This window comes from Thunnus thynnus, chromosome 12 (assembly GCF_963924715.1).
Source record: "Thunnus thynnus chromosome 12, fThuThy2.1, whole genome shotgun sequence".
In the NCBI taxonomy this organism is placed as follows: domain Eukaryota; kingdom Metazoa; phylum Chordata; class Actinopteri; order Scombriformes; family Scombridae; genus Thunnus; species Thunnus thynnus.
In genome coordinates, this window is record NC_089528.1 from 30,658,440 (window position 1) to 30,682,740 (window position 24,301).

General features: G+C 40.0%; 2 protein-coding genes across 7 annotated transcripts; one reads left to right on the forward strand and one right to left on the reverse strand.

Annotated features, from left to right (window-relative positions):
• On the reverse strand, positions 1-4,284 carry LOC137194727 (uncharacterized). 2 transcript variants are annotated; one of them, XM_067606846.1, is made up of 2 exons: positions 1,327-4,284; positions 1-1,163 (listed from the first exon to the last, which is right to left on the reverse strand). In XM_067606846.1, exons 1-2 carry the CDS (start codon positions 1,837-1,839, stop codon positions 840-842), a joined length of 837 nt encoding a protein of 278 aa, XP_067462947.1. In that variant the 5' UTR covers positions 1,840-4,284; the 3' UTR covers positions 1-839. Both variants share the same exon structure in this region; 1 of them encodes a protein (XP_067462947.1).
• Positions 4,173-24,151, forward strand: slc39a6 (solute carrier family 39 member 6). 5 transcript variants are annotated; one of them, XM_067606844.1, is made up of 12 exons: positions 4,173-4,253; positions 7,917-8,145; positions 9,017-9,542; positions 11,656-11,812; positions 13,127-13,234; positions 13,389-13,558; positions 14,328-14,522; positions 14,750-14,834; positions 16,295-16,699; positions 17,521-17,601; positions 17,996-18,186; positions 19,085-24,151. In XM_067606844.1, exons 2-12 carry the CDS (start codon positions 7,919-7,921, stop codon positions 19,235-19,237), a joined length of 2,298 nt encoding a protein of 765 aa, XP_067462945.1. In that variant the 5' UTR covers positions 4,173-4,253; positions 7,917-7,918; the 3' UTR covers positions 19,238-24,151. The 5 variants fall into 5 exon arrangements, with proteins under 5 accessions (XP_067462945.1, XP_067462944.1, XP_067462946.1 ...); XM_067606843.1 differs by having other exon boundaries at positions 4,179-4,253; positions 7,914-8,145; XM_067606840.1 differs by lacking the exon at positions 4,173-4,253 and adding an exon at positions 4,420-4,651 and having other exon boundaries at positions 7,914-8,145.
• The last annotated feature ends 150 nt before the right edge of the window (positions 24,152-24,301 follow it).

Consider the following 24,301-nt stretch of genomic DNA (forward strand, 5'->3'; position numbering starts at 1 on the left):
TCTATAAGCAGGATTTGTGACATCACAACTGGTTTGGAGCCAATCGTGGTTCAATATTCAACTTATTACACAAGTGTGATGTGGAAACTTGAAGCCTCTGCACTGAGAATGTACTTTACATTGAATAGGAAACATCTTGCATCATACAGGAAATTACATACTTTAGAAATATAATTATAAAGTAGTGTAAACTAGCTCCACCTCCAGCAGCTACAACAGTAACATGCTGCTCTAACACTGATGCTTCACTATTAATAATCTAATGATGTCATATAGGGTGGAATCAGGTAATTTGGGACACTTTTTGGTAAAATTACCAGGAGACCATCAAAAAAGCTAGTTACTCACTCCGCCAATGTTTTTATAAATTATCACGAATCTCTACAGTATACCTCTTTTGAAATTATGTTGTAAAGTAGTAGTGTTGTTTAGAAACTACAGACCTTCAAACACACCAAGACACCTTCTCTCACGTTGTTGGCATGTTCAGGTAAAATGGGACAACTGGTAAGGTAAATTGGGACATTCATTTTCAGCTGAAATATTTTTTTTATTTGAACATATAGTGTATAGTACAATTGAACATAGTAATAGAAGGGCTGAACAGAGTAAAATAGGGAATCAGGTGTTGTATGAATACAAAAATAATTAAAAAATGATTTAACCTTAAACCTTAACATAACTCTTAAATGTTTCATATTTCATCCCACTATGTTATTTGGGTTTTAATTTTAATTGTTAAAACTTAAAAGGGCTGAACTTCCCAGTGAAACAAGCCAGAATACTGGTTATGAAACCATTCATAGGCCTACTGTGCGTAGCCTACTGCTACTGTGAAATCATACACAGTCTTTGCAGACAAACCCCTCATCTTCCATTATGCCATAGTCTTCCCCACAGCTCTCGTGGAACCAGCAATGGCACTGTTGACAGCTAATCCACTCCTCTGTCACCCCCATACGTTTTCCTACAGACCTCACAGGGGTGGCTGCTGCAGGTTTGGCTTTCTGCTTGGCTGGCTGCTTGCTTAGCCTTTGTTGGCTTCTTGGTTTTTGTTGGCTTCTTGTGCTGGTAAGTCGATAGCTGGGGGGTTTAGCCCTCTTTTGGATCCCTCTCTCTCTCTTTGGAATGGGAATCAGGTCAATGAATGTCACTGGCTTGGCCTGAGGGGAATCAAGAGACAGAAGACAGAAGGTTGACTTAGGTGACGGATACAGGTAAGTGACAGGTTACAGTGACAGGTAAGTAGTTAAAGGACCATACCAATAGTTTCGAGTGTTCTTGCCTATAGTGGGTAATGTTTTACAGGTTATCTAGGCTACCCACCGTTGAGGTTGATGGCTGCTCATCATCCTTTTGGGTGGTTGGGTCCTCTGGCATTGGGGTAAAGCAGAGGAAGGAGGTATCATCAAGTGGAGACATGATGATTTCCTCTGCACCCAGATCTTCCATGCTCAAAGTCATCTCAGTATGTGAGGGTGGCATGGCGTCTGTGGGTGGCACAGCGGGTGAGGGTGGCAGGGCGGGTACTACAGTGGGTGGCAGTGGCACGGCTCTCTCCGTGGTGGTACTTGGAGCATAGACCTCAGCAGGGACAATGTTTTTGTTCAGGGGAAACATTCCCGTTCCCCTGAAGCCAGCCTGGGCGTTCTCAACTGTGGCAGTCTTCTGCCATGCCTTGTTGAAAAGGGAGAAGAACTCCATTTTTGGCAGCTTGAGTCCTGCTCTCTCTCTGGTCCACCTTCTCCCTTCCTCGTACCAATTTCCTCTTAAAAAGTGCCTTGTCAGCTGGCTGCAGGACATGTGTCGTGTGGGATGGATAGCACATGACGTGAACATTGTTGTCCTTCATCAGCTGGATGAAAGGCATGTTATAGACATGGCTGCTGTGGCCGTCGAGTAGTCCTTCGGCAGCTGCTGCACAAACAGCTTACCCCACTCAACGAAGAGCTCGCTGTTTATCCAGCCATTCTCTGAGACACTGGCAATCACATGACTTGGGCACCCATACAGCCATTCCATCCTCAGTCGTTTTCCTTTGAAAATTACAAGTGTGCGACTGTACTGGCCCACAGCATTGAATGCTGCCAGCACTGTTGTGGTTTCTCCTTTCTCCCCAGCCGTTATTTCCACACACTGTTTCCCCACTTCCCCAACTACCCGTGTGGAGCAGAACTGGTCTTGTAGTCCTGATTCGTCGCAGTTCCACAGATGTGAGGGAACATCCACAATGTTTAGCTCTGTGAGCAGGGCTTCATACTCCTCAAACCATTTTCCCACCACCACTGGGTTCAGGCCTGCAGCCCTTGCTGCAGACAGTGCTTCAGGTTTTTTGATCTTCAGTTCTTTGTGACGTTTCATGAAATTGTTGAACCAGTGGTAACCAGCTGAACCCTTAGCTTCCAAAAAGCATTTAATGCCATTAGCTTTGGCAAAGCTAAAAGCAAGCTTTTGAATATCTTTCTTGCCCGAGGGGAAACCACAATGAGATAGCATTTTTACTATGCTGGAAACTTCTTTTTCTGCTGCCTCTGACAGGTAGGGTTTCCTGCCAGAGGCATGTTTGGAGCCACTGATCTTCCCATTGACCCGTCTTTCCAAATTTGACTTTGGCACGTTCCATGCCCTTGCCAAGAATCTTAGTTTGGGATTCTGCCCTGCCTCCACTGTCTCCCTATATTCTTTAATAGCACCCTCCATCCTGTCCTCTCTCCACTGATTGTATTTTACCTTGACATTCTCTCCCTGTCTTTTCTTCCCTGTCTCTCTCCTTGGTACCATGTCTATAATAAATAGTTTTACAAAATGTTAATTTTAGGCTACTAAACTGTTCAGAGATAGCAAGTGAACAGAGCTAGCATGAATGAATAAACTCTGATCAACTTTTATTACCTACATTAGCCTAGGCTAATGCACATTAGCCTAGCATATTGTGTATCTGTGCGAGGCAAAATGTGTGACATGGCTAATGTACACACATTAGCTTAGGCTAATATACACACTTTAGCCTAGGCTTATGTACACATATTAGCTTAGGCTAATGTACACACTTTAGCCTAGGCTAATGTACATTAGCTTAGGCTAATGTACACACATTAGCTTAGGCTAATGTAGATTAGCCTAGGCTAATCTACATTAGCTTAGCGTGTTGTGTATATGTGTGAGGCAAAATGTGTGACATGGTCAAAATAATACAAGAAAAAGTCTATAAAATTGATTAAATCACAATCTTATTGCAAATATTAACACTTAAACAACTGTCCCAATTTAGCTGAAATTCTAATTACACATCCCATTTTACGAAATGCTGTTTGATAAAATGGGACGGTGCTTCAAATGCTTATTCACAAATAAACAATGTGTATTTGGCAAATATGTCTATTATAATTAAAAGACTTCCTAAAACACTTCATCATAATACAGTTCTGCAAATTGTTAAATAGTCTGTTATTGGTTTAGCACCCTTATTATGCAAAAGTACAATTCAGTATGTCACAGCACTTACTGAGCGATTTGCCTGACCTGATGACCTTGAGGGTTTTGCCACACACTTCCTGGGTACCACAGATACAAAATGATTGTTTTATGTTAAGTAGTATTGTAGCAACAATTCAACGACCTTTTCAGTGATTGGCTGCTAATATTTAAAGAGCAGAGTGCCTCAAAGCTTATATGTCCCATTATACCTGATGTCCCAAATTACCTGACATCACCCTATAATAATATATCAGTCAGAGGGACCAAACCACTACTTTTACTGCAATACTTTCACTACATCAAGCCCATAATACTTATGTACTTTTACTGCAATACTTTCACTACATCAAGCCCATAATACTTATGTACTTTTACTGCAATACTTTAACTACATCAAGCCCATAATACTTATGTACTTTTACTGCAATACTTTAACTACATCAAGCTCATAATACTTATGTACTTTTACTGCAATACTTTAACTACATCAGGCTCATAATAGTTATGTACTTTTACTTGTAATGTAGTATTTCTACATTGCAGTATTGATACTTCTTGCTTAAGTATCTGAATACTTCCTCCACCACTGTCTGCCCTACAGGGGTTTGTTCCGTTTACTCTGCTTTTTTCCCTCCTCCACTCAGGAGTAATTCAGATGTCCGGAAGTCCTTGAATGCAACATTACCACATTGATTATCAGAGCGGAGAAATACCGAGCGGCGCCGTGAAGCTCACATACCAACCGGAGAGGACCAAACACCACACTTACATTACCTGTGAGTAATTCCACACATTTAAAGGTTTGTTTATGTGTGATCTGTAGCTGAGTAGAGATGAAGCGTGTCCGCTCCGCACGGCACGGCGGCGGCAGCGGCTCAGTTTCCGGGTTTGCCGTCTTTGTGCACACGGCACCGGGCTGGTGCAGCGCGCAGAGATCCAACGTGTTTCTGTTTATATCCAGTCAGACACATTCAGTTCTTCACACGGACACGTATGGAGGTAGATTTTTATATGTTTAATGGCTTAATATCGCCGTGAAGCCGAGGCCGAGCCTCCGGGCGGGCAGCACCAGGCCCGAACCTGGGCCGCGGATGACTTCTCTCCGCATCCTCCGGGAAGTTTGACGAAATAAACCCGCGGCTAAGCTAGCTGCTGGCTAACCTAAACTGAAGAGGTGAGGAAGGTTTAAACGTGTTAGCATCAACATGACTTATTCCTGAATATCAAACCATCACGGATTTACATTAATCGTCAGTACAAATGACGAGCCGTTTGTTTATCCAGCGTTTTAAACAGCCATCCGTTAATTTAGATGAACCGGGCGCCAAACTCCGTTTAGAAAACCTGTCAATTTAATATTTAATTTCCTCTCAGTGCGCGAACATCATCACAACATCCATTAAATGTTCGTATAATTATTGATTAGACGTTGTTCTTCAATTCGGCTTTCAACCCAACTAACAAGGAAACCGTTTTTCTAGTTTTATCATCCATTTAATTCTCATCATATTAGACACAGTTCATATTCTGACCCTTCACTGTATCCCCTCATAATTAGAAATGATTCATAAATACATCATAAATACATAAATATATGATTAATACATAAATATATGATTAATCCTTAATGAAGCTTTCAGGGAGCAGAGAGTTTATTCTTTAGTTTTTACACTTTTTGTTTATGGAGAAAAACTATTTACAGTCACACTATATAATAATAGTCATATATCACAGAAAACAGGAGAACATAACAGTTTCAACGATTTATATTAAATGTGAAGAATGCAATAATATTTTTGAATGGTGATATTTATTTTGTAATAAATGTGGGTTATTTCTCTACGAAAACGTGTATCAGCTGCACAAAAATGTTTGGTTAAAGGAAAGAAAAGTGTTTTTGCTGCTCTCAAATGTAAAAATTAGGTCAAATTTGGCTTTAAAACACGACTGTGCTTCAGCTCAGCTGCTAGACTAATAGGATTAATTGAATAACTGGTGTTTTTTTATTGTAATTACTATATCCGGAATTAACCATAATCAGTGAATAATAGATGCTCTGCGCTGACATCTGTCGTCATGCTCTCAGTTGTGTAATAATTCTTTCAAATCACGGTAATTACGGCAACTTTGCAGAACTTGCTTTGCTTTATTTGAGTATTTTAATTTGATGCTACTTTATAAATCTGTCTTTAAAACTTTATTAATATCATTTAGGGTATTTAACACCTATAGATACTGGTGTTATATATATATATATATATATATATATATATATATATATATATATATATATATATATATATATATATAAGGTGTAGCATTTTGCACTTTTTACTCAGATATCTGCCTCTAAAACTGTAAGGAGTTTGATGTGATAGTTGTCACAGCTTTTAGTTTTATTTACATTATTTTATTAAGTGACAAGTCAAACTAACTTGTATTGTTTTGTCTGGCAGATAAAACATGTTTGCGTTATGTTATTCTATTTTTTATATTAATAAACTCTTTTAAAGTTGAACTAATGAACCTTGTGCTTTATTCAGGCTTCAGTCATTATCAGGATGCTCTACCTGATCTACTGCAGGGTTTACGTTAGCCGTAGCATGTGCTTTCTGCTGGTGTAGTTGTCCAGCAGATGCCAAAGAAATAAATGAGTCAGTTCATTAGATAGCCTAATATTGTGTGACCTGTAAGATATGTTGCCAAGGCAACTTAAATATAAACTTATATTATGAAAAAAAATGAGTTTTTGCCTTTGCTGTTAAGACATTGAGAGATTTGGTCAGATGTGACTGAAGCTGGATTCAGACCAGTACAGTCCTGCGCTGTGGCTCGACACCAGTTAACATGACTGTGAATCAGCCGGCAGCTCTGCAGTTAAATAACATGTAAGTGACCAGTAGGAGGTTTAACTTTTCCCAGTGCGGCCCTGGTGAGAGGTGGAGGTGGAGCTGCAGGCTGCCTGCATGGCTGCATTAAAGTAACAACAGCAAGGCTATTATATAATATAATAAACGTAGACTATTATATGACTATTAAAACATACAGACGAGGGGAAAAATTCAAGGAAAAAACAGTCCAGGTCTGAATGCTGGACCCCTACATACAGTGAGGGGATCTGGTGGCTCTGCTCTGCTCTGGGGGGGGGGCATTTTGAACACCTATGGGAGATTTTGGACTGACGTGTCTGACACATCAGTGCAAAATCTACCATAGATGTTCAGTTGGGTTGAGATCTGATGACATATGATTCACATCATCTTCATACTCATCAAACCATCCAGCGACCCCTCGTGCCCCCCCCCAAAGCATCACAGAGCCACCGGATCCCCTCACTGTAGGGGTCAAACATTCAGACCTGGACCGGTTTTTCCTTTAATTTGTCCCCCGTCTGTATGTCCAGTAGTTTTTCCTAAATGGCCGTCAGAAAGAAGTCCAGCGTAAACACAGGAACTCACTAGTACAGATGGAAATCTCTGCTTCCAGCTTCTTAAATGTGAATATTTTCTGCTTTCTTTAATCCTTTTACGACAGTAAACTGAATATCTTTGTGTTGTGGACAAAACAAAACATTTGAGGACGTCGTCACGGGTTTTGTGAGACATGTTTCACCGTTTTCTGACATTTTACGAACCCGAACAACTAATGGAAAAAAAAAAAAAATTGACAGATGGTAAATATTAGTATCAGTTGCTGGAAGGTCGGCTGCAGGTAGACGGCGAGCAGGGAGAGGAGTTTAGGAAGATATGTGGGGATTTATCCAATCAGGGTCGAGTAAATAAGTGTTTGCTGACAGATTGAGAGAGAGGCGGGAGACCGGGGGGGGGGGGGGGGGTTGTGGTGTACGTTGCACAATGGCGGGTATGACGAGGAGCTCCTGTTGCAAATCTGAGGACGCAGTGAGGTAATGAGTCGTATTCAGCCAGGAGACTCAGCAGCAGAGCGGTTAACGGAGTCACCGCAGCCACAAAGTGTTAATACGCAGGATTTAATCAGCGAGGGGGGGGGCGAGGGGGGGGCAGGCATTGAAGCAGGATTTGTTCCTGTACAGGAAACCAAAGCATGAGGAGGATGTTTGTTGAGAAGTTGAGGAAATGATCACTATTTAGATGATTGATTAATAGTTTTAAGTCATTTTTGTCAAACAGAATTGCAGCTGTTGCTGTTTTTATGTGATAATAAACTGTTTCTTTGAGTTTTTGGGTTGTTTGGATGAAAGGATGTGATGATGTCACGTCAGGGCGGGATTAAGAAACTTTTAAGAATGACTCAACATTTAGAGTCACAGAAACATGATTCATGAACTCTGTAGTATGTGTTTGGTGTCTTTTTAAACTAGTTTGTTCTGAAGTTTTTGCATTTTTATGTGTTGTTGTAACTCACCTGGTAGCGTTAATACTCGTTGTTGTTGTTGTTGTTGTTGTTTTCCCCGGCAGCAGAGATGATGACTGAGGCGAAGAGTCGAGCCGTCCGGGTCGTGATGTTCCTCCTCGCCGTGAGTTTGTCCGGCGGCGACGGGTTGACCGGTCCGGACTGCAGCAGCAGCAGCAGCAGCAGCAGCTCGTCCGCCGCGGAGACGAACGGCGCGGCGTGTTTACTGACGGCCGTAGTGGACACACACAGAGCAGAGCAGAGCCAGAGACAACACCTGGAGGCTCTGTTCAACAGGTGAGACCCTCTACGCAGAAAACTCACTGATAACTGTCAGTTTATTTAGTTTTATTATTTCAAGAGACAAAGATTTTGTTTGATGACATCATAGAAGAGTTTATATGGCGACTGATCACTTTAGAGGCTTTTAACTCTGAATGTTTGCTGCTTTCAGCTTCTCAGATGTGATGATTTAATGTTTTTCTTTGTCAAACATGACAGTTAACCTTTGAACCTGGAAAATTATAATTAGCGTTTTTTTTAAACCATTTTCTGACATTTTAAGGACAAAACAATTAATTAATTATTAGGTAACAACTAATGTAAACATTAAAGCAACTTGAGACTAACGCACACAGGAAATTAGAAAATAAAAATGATGTAACAGTAAGTATAAAAGGCTGCAACTAACAGTTATTTTCATTATTGATTAATGTGCTGATTATTACATTTGTGTCGCGTATAAACTTATATAAACTCGTGTATAAAACTTCACTTTTTCAGTTTCATACAAACGTTATTAAAAGTTTTCTTCAGAGATGCAGCGATCGATCAGCTGCCGATCAGATTTACACACACACGTGCACACAGCGGCACAGACAGTAACGTCACACACACACACGTGCACGTTGGTCAGACTTTTAAAGAATCGAAAATTGCAATCTGTAAAATCTTTCTTCTTCTTTTTAATACAGTAGAACTCGCTGTTATTAATCTGTAAAGATCATTAAATAGTTTAAAATGTTGCGTCCTGAAATGTATTAAATGTTTTTACATTAGTTGCTGAGAATAAATGGAAACGTCAGCTGACGGGTCATAAATATCAAACCTGGAAGTTTCAGAGTCGTATTGTGATGATTATTGTTTATTTGTTTTATTGATCTTACAGATACGGAGAAAACGGCACCATCTCTCTGGCTGGTTTAAAGCGTCTCTTACAGAACGTGGGCTTGGGTCGCATCAGGACCGTTATGGCGCAACATCACGAGCAACCGGGCCACCGCGACCACCCGCACCACCATCACCACCACCACCACCACCACAAGGGCCACAACCACCACCACCATCCCCATGACGACAGCGACGACAACTCGCATCACCAGAAACACAGCGAACCCTCGCAGCCCAGGAAGTCCCCGAAGACCCCCGACGTCACCAAAGAGGGCACGACGGGGAAGAAAGCGGAGAACCCGGACAGCCATAACAGTCTGTACGACAAGAAGAGCGCGGCGGCGGTGGCTCAGGAGGTCGGCACCACGGCGGCGTCCAGCGCGCAGCTGATGGTGAAAATGGATGCAGGAGAGGAACCCACCGCAGCCAGACTGGTCACTGAAACTCAGACGCAGGAGGCTGCGGTCACGCACGACCATACGGACCATGATCTCCTTCACAACCGAAGCCTCCCCGCTGCTGAGGTACCACGTTTACAGCGATGAATCGATGAATCTGTCCTTTTTGTTTTCTCGATTGAATCGCGGTCTGTAAAACATCAGAAAACCCAAGAGAGGTCGTCAAAGGTCGTCGTGTTTTTTGTCCAAGCAGCTCTCCAAAACCCAAAAGATATTAAATGTAGAAGTAAGACGTGTAAACGCAGACGGTTCTCACGTTCAGGAAGCTCGAAGTGTCAAAAGTTTGTCTGAAAAATGACATAAACAATTATCAAAATAGTTTCAGATTAATTTTCTGTAAATTCATTAATCTACTAATTACTGCAACTCTAAAAGTTGTGAATATCTGCAAACAATACTCAAAATATACCAAAAATACTAACACTACTAATAGTAATGATTATTAATCATAAATAACTAATAATACTTCTTTAATAATAACTTTTCAGTATTTTTTTGCATATTTTGCACAATATAAACATGTTTTAACCTTTTTTCAGTCTTAACGACAGCTAAACTTCATATTTAGCTTACAAAAGGATCTTTCTTGTCATCTTTTCATCTTTTTTATTGTCTTTCTAGCTTTTCTTTACTGTGTTTTTACTAGTAATGGATCACAAAACTCACGGTTCGGATCGGATCATTTTCATTTTTTCAAAAAAAAAAAAAAAGGAGGAGACAAAACTTTGCTTTCCATATATTCTGTAAAACATTTACAGCAAAGAACTTTTGCCCATGGTCTTAAATGAAAACAGCATTTACGATGTCTAATGTTTAAATAAAATCTATAAAATCTATAAAATATTCAAAGCTCAATTGTTAAATTAAATATGAAACATGACACCTTCCTCTTTTAAACTCGGTAGTGAATGAAACAGCCTGATGTCCACATGATGATGAAACATGAACACACGTCTTGTCCTGCAGCTTGTTGAACGAGACAACAAACAAACGTCCACCGCTAACGTCAGTTAGCAGCTAGATGCTAATTAGCTGCTCAGCTGCAGCACATCAAACAGCGTGTAAACATACCTGCAGATGTTACCCTTCAAAATCCCTGTTAGCGACACGCTGTCTGCTATGACGTCTACTAACAGCAGTTTGTTTACTTTATTTTAAATGAGATGTTATATTTTGCAATTAATCCGCAGTTCACGTGCGTGCTGAACCGTGGACGATCCGTTACACCACAAGTTTTTACATATTTTATCATAACTTTATTTAAATTTGATCTCACCTTTATTCATTATTGTTAATATTATTATTATCATTATTTTTATTATCTAACTCTCTAGAAAGCCAACAAGCGTATTTCACTAAATGTCAAACGTCCTTCAAAACTGAGCGTCACAACTTTAAAGGATGAGTTCACAATTTTTTATAAGTATTTTTTTTAAAACAGCCAAGAGCCCAAATAATGAACACTGAAACATGTTTTTCTTGCTGTAATTATTCCTCCTTTTCATTTTATTTAATCTTTATTTAATCAGGGAGGCTCACTGAGATTAAGATCTGTTTTCTAAAAGAAACCTAAGAACAAAAGAAAACACTCATAAGAACACAATCAGTGGACAGAAACAACACAACTACACAAACCAGAATCTGAAACCAGTTCAGCCAACACTAGTGTGAACATGAAGGAGGTTCAGTAGTAACTGGATTTACTGGATTTAAATGAGAGGAGATGTGAGGCAGTTTGGAAGCTTTATAGACGAATAACACAAGATGTATTTTTCTTCTTCACTGTAAGGAAGTCCAACCAACGTTGTGACGCAGAGAACAATGATGAGTTCATAAGGCTCTATCTTTAAATCTTAGTCATTGTTTCAGTGACACGAGTCATTTCCTCTGAGCCGTCATGCCAGATATTTTATGACGTGACTATTTTGGTACAAACATTTACCCGTCGGCCTCCCGAGATTTACTTGCCAAATAGAAAATCTACCCGCATTTGGCGCTTGGCGGCTGTTAATGTCAGACCCTGCGAAAGGTTGTGAAATGAGTTTTGGGGGAGAAACAAAACCCGCTCTGGATAAATAAAGATTAGGAGAATATATCGTATAAAAATTGAAATGAAGATGTGAGTAAAATGAAGAAACAAATCCTGGTTTTAAGAGACTTGTTTTGTTTTAATCCTCAGTGTCTGAACGCCTCCAGCATCCTCTCCTCACACGGGATGTCTCAGGAAATGAACATGACCCTCGGTGACTTCAGCTTCCTCTGTCCCGCCCTCCTTAACCAGATTGACGGCGGAGCGTGCATCCTGCACAGAGACGCCGCCAAACACGGAGACAGAGGTGAGAGAAAAACGTCCCATCGACCGGATGCTGGACTGAGATTTATTGTGTTTATTTTACGGACGAAAACGTTGTTTGATCGGGAGAATAAAAATTTGAGTTGGCTTTCAGGTTTTTAAAATAGTTTCAACCTTTGACTTTGTGTTTATATCCAAGATAATATTGCACTGTAAACACTCACAGACTGTTAACATGAAAAGTAATGTCTACATATTATTTAGTATTAAGAAGGATGTGGCTGAATAATAAAGGTTTAATACGTTTGTTTTACCTCGTACATGCTTATATTTTTATAGCAGTTCAGTGACGTGATGAAACAGGGTTCATTAAATGCAGTTCCTTGTTTTTTTGGAATATTTTATATTTATTTTCAGATTTATTGTCAACAATTAGAACAGAACAGAAACCCGTCCGTTATAAACCCAGTTAGAAAAATGAAAAAAAAGGAAAGAAAGACAGAAAAAGGTCAGTTCATAGAGTGAAACACAAAGAGACACAGTGTTGTGTCCTTTTAAAGAGGCCTTCTGGCTAAACAGAAGTGATCACATTGCTACTGTGACGTCAGTGATGTGCTTATATATTCTATATATATTCAGAAAGGTATTTTATCCTTTTCTAAGACTACATGTGATCTTTTCAAGAGGAAGATCATCAAAGACCATCTATCAGTGAGGAGAAGGGGAATCAGGTTTCCATAAACTTAATTTGGGAATTAGTCAAAGATCTATTGACAGTTGTGAAATTTCTTAGTAAGCAAAGCTCAGGATCTAATGGGAAGGTGACTCCTGGCGTCACAGAGGTCGCACTGAAAGGGTCTCACCTTAGTGCAAAGCCGGGTACAGTTCACGACCTTTATAACACATCCGAAGCACGTTTCTGACAGTTCAGGTTTGGATTTATGGAGTTTCTGTGGGATGAGGTACAGCTGATGGAGGAAGTTAAAGTCCACCAGTCTGTACTGGGCATTAACGGTAGCTGACGAACCGCTTTGATGTTCAGATCTGATTCCCATCTCGCTCTAGATTGGACCAAATCCAACTTTGGGCCCTCACTCAGCAGCAAGGAGAACATTTTAGAAAAACATCTGTATACATTTCCCTCATGAAGCTGTTTCTCCACAACGGTAAATGCAGATAAAGCCGTTCCACGGTTCTGAGAAAAGATCTTAACTGACGATAGAAGAAGAAGAAAAAGAAGAAGAAGGTCTTGCTGGAGAAGTCATATTGACAAGTCCTTGTTTGTAATAGTCTTCCAAATACTGGATCCCTTTATGATGCCTAATGCTAATAACTTCCTTTTTTGTTTTTGTTCTAGACCACAAACATCATAAACATGCTCACGATCACCATGGTGACCACAACCACTCGGACCACGACCACAGCGGTCGAGAAAGTGGAGAAAGTGGCCGAAACATCGCAACAGGTGAGACCTCAACTGACGAAATAAATGCATTTTTGTTGCTAGTGATGATAAAAAGTAGTAGTTTTATATTTTTATCTGTAAGTTTTTATTAAAGTGTGAAGTTCTATTTCTGAAGAGCGAGATGAAGTCTGGTGTTTTGATCGGTGTGTTGCAGCGTGGGTCGGCGGGTTCGTGTCCATCACGATCATCAGCCTGCTGTCTCTGGCCGGAGTCGTCCTCATCCCGCTCATGAACAGGGTTTTCTTCAAGTTCCTCCTCAGCTTCCTGGTGGCGCTGGCCGTCGGCACGCTGAGCGGCGACGCCTTCTTGCATCTCATACCACACGTGAGTCGGCGTGGCGGCAGATATCCAGTTTTTTAGTTCAAGTTCGAGTCAAATTTTATGTAATTTGAGTCAGTTGTCACCCGTTTGTTTTGAGTGTCCCGTCTTTCCTCAGGCCTGTTTTAGCATTAAAACAGGCAAAGCAATAATGATTAATAACAGTTCATTCGTTTCGAAACCAGTTCTGCCAATATTAGTGCTTACATGAGGAATACTTTTATAGTGCTTCAGACTGAAACAAACAAAATAATAACATGTTAATTAGTGAGCTAAGGAGGTGCTGGTAGTTGGTGGAGCTGCAACCAGTAAAAAGAATTACATTCACCCACAGTGATGCCTTTAATTGTCTTACTTTGTCCGACCAACAGTCCAGAAATGAAAAATATTCAGTTAACTGTTATTTATGTCAAAGAAAAATAGGAAATGCTCACATTTAAGAAGCTGGAAATCATCATATTTTTGGTATTTTTGCTTGAAAAGTGACTGAAGCGATTAATTGATTATCAGAAAAGTTGCTGATTCATCTTCTGTTTAATAAACTAACGGTTGCGGCTCTAGAAGATGGATTTTGTTACAAGCGGACAGAGCTGATCCAACCGGCTGCTGGCTTTAGTTTCATATTTAAGACCATGAAAGTGGTGTCAGTCTTTTTGTTCAACTCTAAGCAAGAAAGCGAGTCAGCGTATTTTTCCCCCAAAATGTCGGGAAACTGGGTTGAAGAGTTGTTCGGTGTTGTTGACTTTCATTCTCTTTATGTGTTTTTACGCCTCAGTCTCAGGGAGGACACCATCACCACCACGACGTCTCCGGGATGAATATGGAGGGACATCATCACCTCCACGATGAACACGAGGAAAACCTGGACGGCGTGTGGAAAGGTCTGACGGCTCTGAGCGGCGTCTACGTCATGTTTCTCATCGAACACTTCCTGACGCTCGGAAAAATGTACAAGGACAAGAAACAAAAGGTCGATCAGTTTCTTTAAGACGTCTGTGAAAATATTTGCATTTGAGAAGCTTGAATCAGAGAATTTGGACTTTTATTTTCTTAAAAAAATGACTCAAAACTGTTGATGGACTATCATAATAGCTAGAGATTAATTTATCTTCACATTGATACCAGCTGAAGTCAAAACGTTTCCATCTGGATACTGCAAACGTCATGAGGTTTAAAGTTGTCCTGTCGTTGTCACAGATCCAGAAGAAGTGGGATCAGAACGACAAAGCGGATCCGGAGAAGCAACCGGCTCTGGAAGAGAACGACCTGAAGCCAACCGAAGGTGAGACGCAACACGAAACAAACACACTGGAGCTGTTTTAACTTTTTTCTCTGAGAAAACCAGGAGTTCTTTAACTTCCTAAAATTATAAAATTGTCCAAAATGTCTGTTAGAATTCAGCTGAGACTAGATTCAAGTAAATCTGATGAAAGTAGAGCTGAATCAGACAAGCTGAACAAAAACCTCAACATGACCTTTGCTCACAGCAAACCACTTCCTGTCCACTAAGAATAACAAAATAACCTATTTTTACCCAACAGTTTTGTTTTCTGCTGCGTTTCTGCTAAAGCTGACATTAGCTTGTTGCAGATATATTGGTATATATATATATAGACACAGTTGTGCTCATAAGTCATAAGAAAATATGACTGATCATGCTGGAAACTTTTGTTATCTTTAGGGATAGTGGTCAAGTGAAGCCATTTATTTTCACATAATTATATTTCCCCTTTTTAAATAATTTTTTAATAAGTTTTAAATAATAATAACTGAAATCACCAAAATGGCTCCTGATCAAAAGTTTACATCCCCTTGAATGTTTGACCTGATAATAAACACACAAGTTGACACACACTGGTTTAAATGGCTATGAAGGGTAAGTTTCCACACCTGTGACTTGTTTGATGGTAATTAGTGTCTGTGTATAAATAGTCAATGAGTTTCTGCACATTTCATCCATGGCTGCTCTGACTTTACTGGATATTGAGCCATGATGAAAGCAAAAGAACTGTCAAAAGACCTACGAGAAAAAGGGAGTTAAACTTTATTAAATCAGGAAAAGGATATAAAAAGATATCCAAAGATTTGAAAACACCAATCAGTAGTGTTCAAGCTCTGATGAAGAAGTGGAAAATGAAGGGTTCTGTTGATACTAAGCGACAGACAGGTAGAACAACAAAGATTTCAGCCACAAGTGCCAGAAAAATTGTTCATATTGCAAAGAAAAACCCACATGCAACTTCAGCTGAAAGTTGCAACTTACAGCTGAAAGTTGCAACTTCAGCTGAAAGTTGCAACTTCAGCTGAAAGTTGCAACTTCAGCTGAAAGTTGCATGTGGCTGTTTTCAAGATGCATAACAAGGAGGTACTCGAACAAAAATGGGCTGCACAGTGAAGTTGCCGGAAAAAAGCCGTTACTATGCCAACGCCACAAAATAGCCTGCTAACAATATGCCAAACAGCACCGAGACAAGCCTCAAAACATCTGGAACAAAGTTATTTAGAGTGATGAGACCAAACTTTAACTTTATGGTCACAACTACAGACACTATGAATGGTTCATATCTCTCAGATTCTGCCAAGGTATGTGAATTTATGAGCACAAATAGATAGTACATAGTTTACATCAGAGAGTATGTAATGTAATGTATGTAAATGTAGTCGTTAAGAATAAACGAGCTGCTTCAACGTTTGTATTTTAACAGTTGGTTGATTTCAGTATTCCTGTTTGTCTTCCTGCAGACGTGGAAACTAACGGCGCCAGTACGTTCGGTGACCACTCCAGCGGCCTGCACGGCAGCAGCGTGGCGGAGGAGGAGCAGGTGATGCTGGCACCGCAGGTGTCCGTCGTCTCGCCGCAGGGTTACGGCCGAGCGTCGGGCGCCGCCGCCGCCTACACCGACGAGGACTGCGAGAACAAATGCCACTCGCACTTCCACGACACGGTGGGCCAGGCCGACAGCATGCACCACCATCACCACGACTACCACCACATCCTGCACCACCACCACTCCCAGAACCACCACCCTCACAGCCACTCCCACTCCTACTCAGAGCAGCACTTCCAGCAGGCCGGCGTGGCCACGCTCGCCTGGATGGTCATCATGGGAGACGGACTGCACAACTTCAGCGACGGCCTCGCTATCGGTGAGCGGGTGATGCGTCTCATGATCGGTCTGAGACGTCAGTGTGGTGACGTGCTGACTTTGGCTTCATGTTATAAATGTTTCCTCGATAAGAAAAGTAGCTTGACACGAACACACCGCTGGGATTAAAACTTATTACTTACTATTAAAACAAAGTAGTGACCAACACTGACACATCATCAGCTTTTAAGTTGATATGTTGAACTTGTTAGCAAACAGTTGCTTATTTCCACATCCAGCAGTTACGGAGCAACATTATCATTCATGTGGAGTCGTGTTTCTGTCCACCTGGTGAATGTAAGTCCAATATTCACTCTCTGTTAGTTCTGTTTTTACTCTCTACCAACTCCTGAGGGAAATATCTGGCTCTTTAGCTGCTAAATGCTCCACTATGTTCACCAGCTAGTCTACAGCTAACTGTGTCTGTTTGCCGTTTGGTACTGAGCAGGTAGTGTACAGTGGCGTTTTACAGCTTTTTCTCTGAAAACAGCTGCCTGCTGTGGCCCAAAACGACGCTATGAGAGCGCTGAGAGTGAACCAAAACAGTAAAGTTGCAGCCGGACAGATAAACAATGAGCTGAAACTCACTATAAAGCTCCGTAAAGCCGAGAGGAGCTGCAGAGTCACTGATAATTCTCTGTAGGTTCATCACTACGAGCCACGACCAACACATTACACACTGACAGACCATGGTTATTATAAAAATATTGATTATAGCAGCTTTAAGCTCAACAGAAATACCAATTAGCTTAGGAAAACACCTCTCAGATGTTAGAAGTAGTCCAGTAATAATAATTGTATGTTTTTTATGTTGTTCTGCAGGAGCTGCCTTCACTGAGGGTCTGTCCAGTGGTCTCAGCACATCTGTGGCTGTTTTCTGTCACGAGCTGCCTCACGAGTTGGGTAAGAGCACATTTCTCATCCAGCATTAGTTACTTAAAGCCACTTAAAGTGAAGTTTTAACATAAACTTAATGTTATTATCGCAGTAATATCTTGATTTATATGTGAAAATGTTCATAAAACTATTCAAAATTGCTTAGTAAAAAGGCTAAACTAATGTTTATCTCAGTCAAATAGATTTTTAGTGTTTTACGCACATAAAAGTAATATAAGTATGTTTATTTAAATTTTCAGTATACTTTATATACATGCGTAACACACATTACAAATAGATTGTAAGTAAAAACAAAATACAATAAATGCAGAACAGAAACCAATACTTCAACGATTAAATGATTCAACTGCAAACAAATGAAAATAAATAAGAAATCTAAATGTCGGACTCCGTTTCCCAGGTGACTTTGCGGTGCTCCTGAAGGCCGGTATGACGGTGCGTCAGGCCATCCTCTACAACGTGCTGTCGGCCATGATGGCGTACCTGGGCATGGTGACGGGCATCTTGATCGGACATTACGCAGAGAACATCGCCACGTGGATATTCGCCCTCACGGCGGGACTCTTCATGTACGTGGCTCTGGTGGACATGGTGAGTTAACGTCTCGTGCACCTGAACGCATCGCAGACTGTACAGCTGACCGCGAACATGCACGTTTGTTCTGCAGCTGCGTGACAGAAAATAACACGTGATAAGTCTTTAAGCATGTTCATGGGATTCCTACCAACTGCTTGCAAAGCAAATATCCCTCGTTTGATAAAGGTTAAAAGTTAAATCTACCAGAATAAACTTTAATATTTAGGAAGCAGTCAAGTACAGAAATGACTCTTTATTCCTTCTACATGGTGTTAAAAGAAACTACTCAGCTGGTTCCCAGTGAGTCAGGAGAAATGAAACCGATTGTTTTCATGCAGTCAGCAGCATCTGTTCCGTCTTGAACGTCTCTGTGAGTGCAGACGGCAGCGGCCTTCACGACCAGATGGCCTCTTCTCACACTCACACACTTTATAAAAAACATGCTGGTTTTATAAAAAAAAAAAAAAAAAAAAAAAAAGCAAACAGAGGAGAGGTGAGCTGTCACAATCAGCTGCTGTCTGGAAAACACAGGAGGAGAAAAAAACAACTTGTGTTGCTCACGTCTGCCCTCTTGTGGCCACATTACAGCATTACATGAATATATAAAACCACAGAAACAAAACAAACCCACAGTTGAGATACTTTTGGATTGAGAATTGATTCTCAGTTCAATAAACAGAAAGGGAAGCACTTTTTTTCTGCTGTTCTTCCTCCAGTTTAGTCTTTCTGTCCACTGACTACTGTAAAACAGTCATCCTCTGCCTTTTTGGGCTCAGTAATAACAGATTCTGGATCAAATTGTGAAACCAAGAATCCGGATCATGAGATTCCCAAAGATTCCCAAAGATTCCCGTCCTACTGTTGTGACACCGTGTCTTCTTTCTTCCTCCTCCTCCTCCTCCTCCTCCTTCAGGTGCCGGAGATGTTGCACAACGACGCCGGGGACCACGGCTTCAGCCACTGGGGTTTCTTCCTGCTCCAGAACGCCGGCATCCTGCTGGGCTTCTGCATAATGCTGCTAATCGCCATTTTCGAGCACAAAATCCAGCTGGACCTGGGATACTGAAAGCAGAGGTGTTTCGATCCTGAGCTCCCACCTTGCATTCCAGTGTCTGTGTCAGAAGTGTAGTGTTTTTGTTTTTTTTTGTTTTTGTTTTGTTTTGTTTTTTTAAATTTCTTGTTCTAGACAAGTCAGAGCTTGATTTTTTTAGTTTTATGTTTTCATCTCGGTCGTCGTAGCTGAAACAGAAGGTACACATGTAGGAGCTTCTGAGGCTCAAATATCTGCAGCTCAAACTGAGAATTAGAAATAACTGAGAATTTTTCTAACATTTTCTTGGACTACAGTTAAAAACATGCAGCATTTCTTCCTGTGTCAACAAACTTGTGATTCCCAAGTGGGAGATAAGAGTCTATAAAATGCCCCCCCCCCCCGTCCAAATCGCTCGTTCGATCAGTTTTCAGTCGATATTTACGATAAATCCAGTAAGACGTGAAAGCAGCGGAAAAAAATGGTATCTGTTTCCCCCATGACGTCACTTGATTGATTTATTTCCTCCATTATGTGTGATATTTACTTTATCTGATGTGTTGGACGTGTTTCTGCTGCTGAATGGAACCACATCAGTATTACAGTAGAGACCAAAGTGCCATAACAGCCCGACTGTTCATACAACGCTGTGCCGGGTAACATTTTTAACGTTCCTCCTCTAAGAACTAAAGGTACGAAAACTTTAAGCCTCGATCTTTTGCCACAGTTATTCTCTGCGTGCACTATTATCCTGATTTAAAGCTGTGACTTAACGATTATCATCGATTTTTAATGTCAGAAATTAGTCAAAAACGTCCTGTTCTGATGCTCCAAAACCACAAAATATTCACATTTCAGAAACTCTTCTTTGCAAAATAACTTAAAATGATGAATCGTTGATCAGAATTGATGGTTTAATGGTTTTTGAGTCTAATTGTCAACATTCCTAAGAGACCATCCAGTCCACAGTTTGTGGTGTTGTTGCTTATTGCAACGATAACGGTAGTAAAAACTACAAATATTCCATAAATGTACACACAGTTACCAGTTTATTAGGTACAACCAGCTGAAAATAACACAATCTAACACAACATTGCATCATTCAGAGAAGAGTTTTGGTTATTTAGTTTTAGATTTACCTTCAGTGATACATATAGGGTGGACAAATAATACAAATAAGAAACACCTGTCAGTGTAACGTGCAGCCCAGAGAGCTGCAACTACTCATTAGTTTCACTATCGATTAATTGGCTGATTATCAATATAATCAATCAATCAATATAAAATCATAAAACAGTGGGAAAATGGGGGGAAATGTCCATCACAGATCACAACACTGAAATATATTCAGTTTATAATGATACAGAAACAGAAAACAGAGAAAAGCAGCAAATTCTCACAAAGCAGAAGCTGGAAGCAGAGAATTTGTCATTTCTGCATAAAAAAAATGACGAAACGATTATTCGATAATCAGAGTTGTTGCGTTAGTTGCATTAGTTTTAGCTAGCTGTACCTAATAAACTGCTGTGTGTGTGTGTGTGTATGTCACAGGGATGACTTCTAAATGCTTATAGAGGGGACTTATAAAAAGTGTTACCCAGTAAGGATCATTTGCCATAAAGAGCAACACACACCGACCTCGTCTCGTAGCGTCGTTTAACGCTTGTTAGAAACAGAAGAAGAACTAGTTATTGTACACCGCTAACCAGGAATGTAAAGATCCTGGAAATGAGCCAATGTGATTTAAAAAAAAATGGAGTGTTGACGTTGGGAAAACAGGACAGCGGCGAATCTCCACGTGGTTTCAATCTGCACTTAATAGACATAGAAAAGATGTCCAGTGCCACAAATAAGAGTCAGGTGATCGGCAGGTAAAACCAGACTGAGAATACGAAGCTGCTTTGTTACACACGTCCATCTAACAGGAGGACGTGTGGAGGTGAATCTAAGTGCCCGACAGTAACCTGCAGCGTTTTATTCAATAACGATCTACCTTTGGTGTCTTGCAGAAGGAGCCTCGTCGGGATCATCAAACTCACTGTGAAGAGTTCTCTGGTACGAATCATCAACGTGTTACACACTCACATCCTCAAACGTTTGAGTCGGTACGTCGTACGTTCAGCTACATCAGCAGGAAATCCGTCCGTTAAACGAACTCGAGTTCAGCCAGATGAAGGAAAAAAAAAAAGTTTCTTATCAGTTTGAAAATGAAGACTCGCCGGGTACAAACACGTAAAACCACAGTCGGCTGTTACAGTTTAAATGCTTTTGAAAGAGTTTGCTGTTAGTTCTGGTGCGTGAGGAAGAATATCTTATAATGTTTAGTTTAACAAAAAAAAAAAAAGAGACAGAAAGATGCAGCTGCGTAGCGTCGAGGCTTCAGACTTGAAATAGATATTAATAGTGATATGAGATAGTCTTTTTAAATAATGCGCTTTCAGTCGCTGGGAGGTCATTTGTTGTTTTTTTGATGTCAAGCTTTGCCTGTTTCAACATGTTGAAAGTCAGTTTTGAACTTTGACCTGTTCTTGATTCATGACTGGACAAGAACAAGATAGAAGTTAATTATGATCTTAAGAGCGTTTTTTCTTGTGACAAAAGGTCAAAAGATAATAATAAGTCTTGTTAATCTGAGGTTATTGAAGGTTTTAGATGAACTTCATAACAGTTTACATTTAGTTCAACAATGATCGATGATGGGTTTGAGTCAGTCCAGTCTGTCGGAACAGCTTCTCCCTCTACGGTCTGACACTTCTATAACCGACACTCCTGCATTCACCTCGCTCTGTGATTGGTCAGCTGTGAGTCAGGGGGTTGAACTTCTCTCTCAGCTCTTTTTTTTTTTTTCCCGCCACCACTGTTTGTTTTTCTGTCACTGTTCATGTGAACATCAGAGTGCAGCAACATTATGAATGTCTTCCAGGAGAGACAGAGTCTGTGCTACATGTGTGTTATTCCCATATTTAAAACAAAAAGGCCGACTTTTCACTCCACTTTTCATTTGTGGCCGTTCGGAAACTAGCAAACACTTCCTGACGATTATCTGACGTATCCGGACGACACGTCTTACGAACAAGTTCCTTTTCAATCATATGTGACCCTCTCAGGAGATCCACTAAAACAACTGAAGACCATTTATTGAAAGAAAAAAGAGGGGAAACTCAGCAGCTAGACGGTTTGCTTTAATGTATTTTTTTTTTGTTTAATTTATTTTTTTATCGTATTGTTACAGTCGGAGAGTTGGCGTGGCAGCTCAAAAAAAAAACAAAAAAACCTTTGTTACAATATTACTCCTGTTAAGTTTGAATGTTTTTTTTTTTTATTATTATTATTATTATCACAGCAGGAACACATGTCAAAGTATAAATGTCCAGCATGAAGTCAGTTTGAATGGTTTTGTGTATTCTTGAGTCTCTGATGTTTAGGTCAAATAAGGTTCCTTCATGTCAAAAGTTCTTTTCTGTCATTTGAAAAAAAAAACAAACAACTTTTAACAGCTCAGAAAACTACAAAAATCAAATTGAATCCAGATGTAAACCTCACTGTGTATATTTCATGTACAATATTATACTGTATGTATATATTTATGTACAATACTGTACAAGTACATTTCATTTGTTGACTGTAGTTTCACTTTCTGTGCTGTTTGTTGTGAAGAGTCTCGACTTAAATTCATCACCGTTTCAATTAATGTGTTTGAATCTAAGAAAAAGGAGGGAATTATTCCTATTTGTTTTTTTTTTTTATCTAAAACAAAAAGTGTTTGAAATGAATTTTGTTCATGGAGGGAACGACAGCAGGTGGATAAAATAATCTAACAGCTGTGTAAGTAATTCATGATGTTTGGTTTTTATTGAAAATGATCAGAGTTGCTGATTTGACCCGATGGTCATTTTTCAGGCTGCGGTTTGTTGTTGTTGTTAAACTTAACATCGTGTCAGAAGGATCATCAGACCCCAACCGAAACTGACAACAAGAGGAAGTTTTAAAAAAAAAAAAATGAACTTCTGCAGCATGTTTCTAGTTTCAGTACAAGTTCCTCAAAATTAAACATGTTGCACAGCTCTTCTCAGAGATAACAAGATTTATTCTCCAAACCGTTTTGTGCTACATTACCTGAAGGCAAGAAAGCCAAAGATGTTTGGTGAATAAAGCAAAGTGTGTATAAAGTGAGTTGTATCATGTAGTTTAAAAAAAAAACGATCAAGTACTGAAAGTTTGCAGCAAAATGTCCTGACTGAGTCCATGATGTGTGACATTTATACATCTATAAAATGTCGACTTTTATTCCCAAACATGTTAAAATGCAGAAAAAAAATCATTGTCAATGTTTAAAAAAGTGAAATGTTGTTGCTACAGCTGAGAAACGGTATATATTTACAGCTTGTTACTCAACTCCTATTTTTTTTTTTTTTTTTTTAAAAGAAGCCCCACGTTACACTACAGATCAGACCAAATTAAGTAAGTTTGCACTGTGTTATATTTCGGCAAATGTCTTGTATATTTTTCTGTAAAAATGATACTTGTTTTTCTTTTTTTTTTTTTTTGTACAAAATATGTTTTTATTTGGCAAATTAAGGTGTTTTGTTGTCACTACCTCTTGAATCATTTTCACCAGTTGCAAAACATTTCGACCACCCGGCCTCCATTAAAAGTACACCTTCACATACACTGACTACTGAAACACCACAATTACTTGGTGCAACAGTTGGTAACAAAGTGACCATCGAGTCCAGTCACCACCTCGAACTGTTTCCAAGAAAAAAAGAGAAATTCACCAAACTGATTTTTTGCTGCCGAGCTCTTTAAACAGTGTTTCTGTTATTTTGTCCACCCCTTGCACCTCTGTATTGAATCACTGACTGCAGTATCCTTCAGGCAGCTTTGATGTTGACTTATTGTGCTCTCTGACATTCCTGAACACAAATAAACTTGGTCACCTTCCCAGAACTCTGCCTGAAGCTCTTTTTGTTTTACCTGAACAGTGACGATGATCATTTATCCAAACTTGTTCTGTAAGAAGCAAAACCACAATATCATTTATCTCTGTCTTATTCTCTAATGTCTTATTCACAGTCAGTTTCAATGACAGGTTCACAG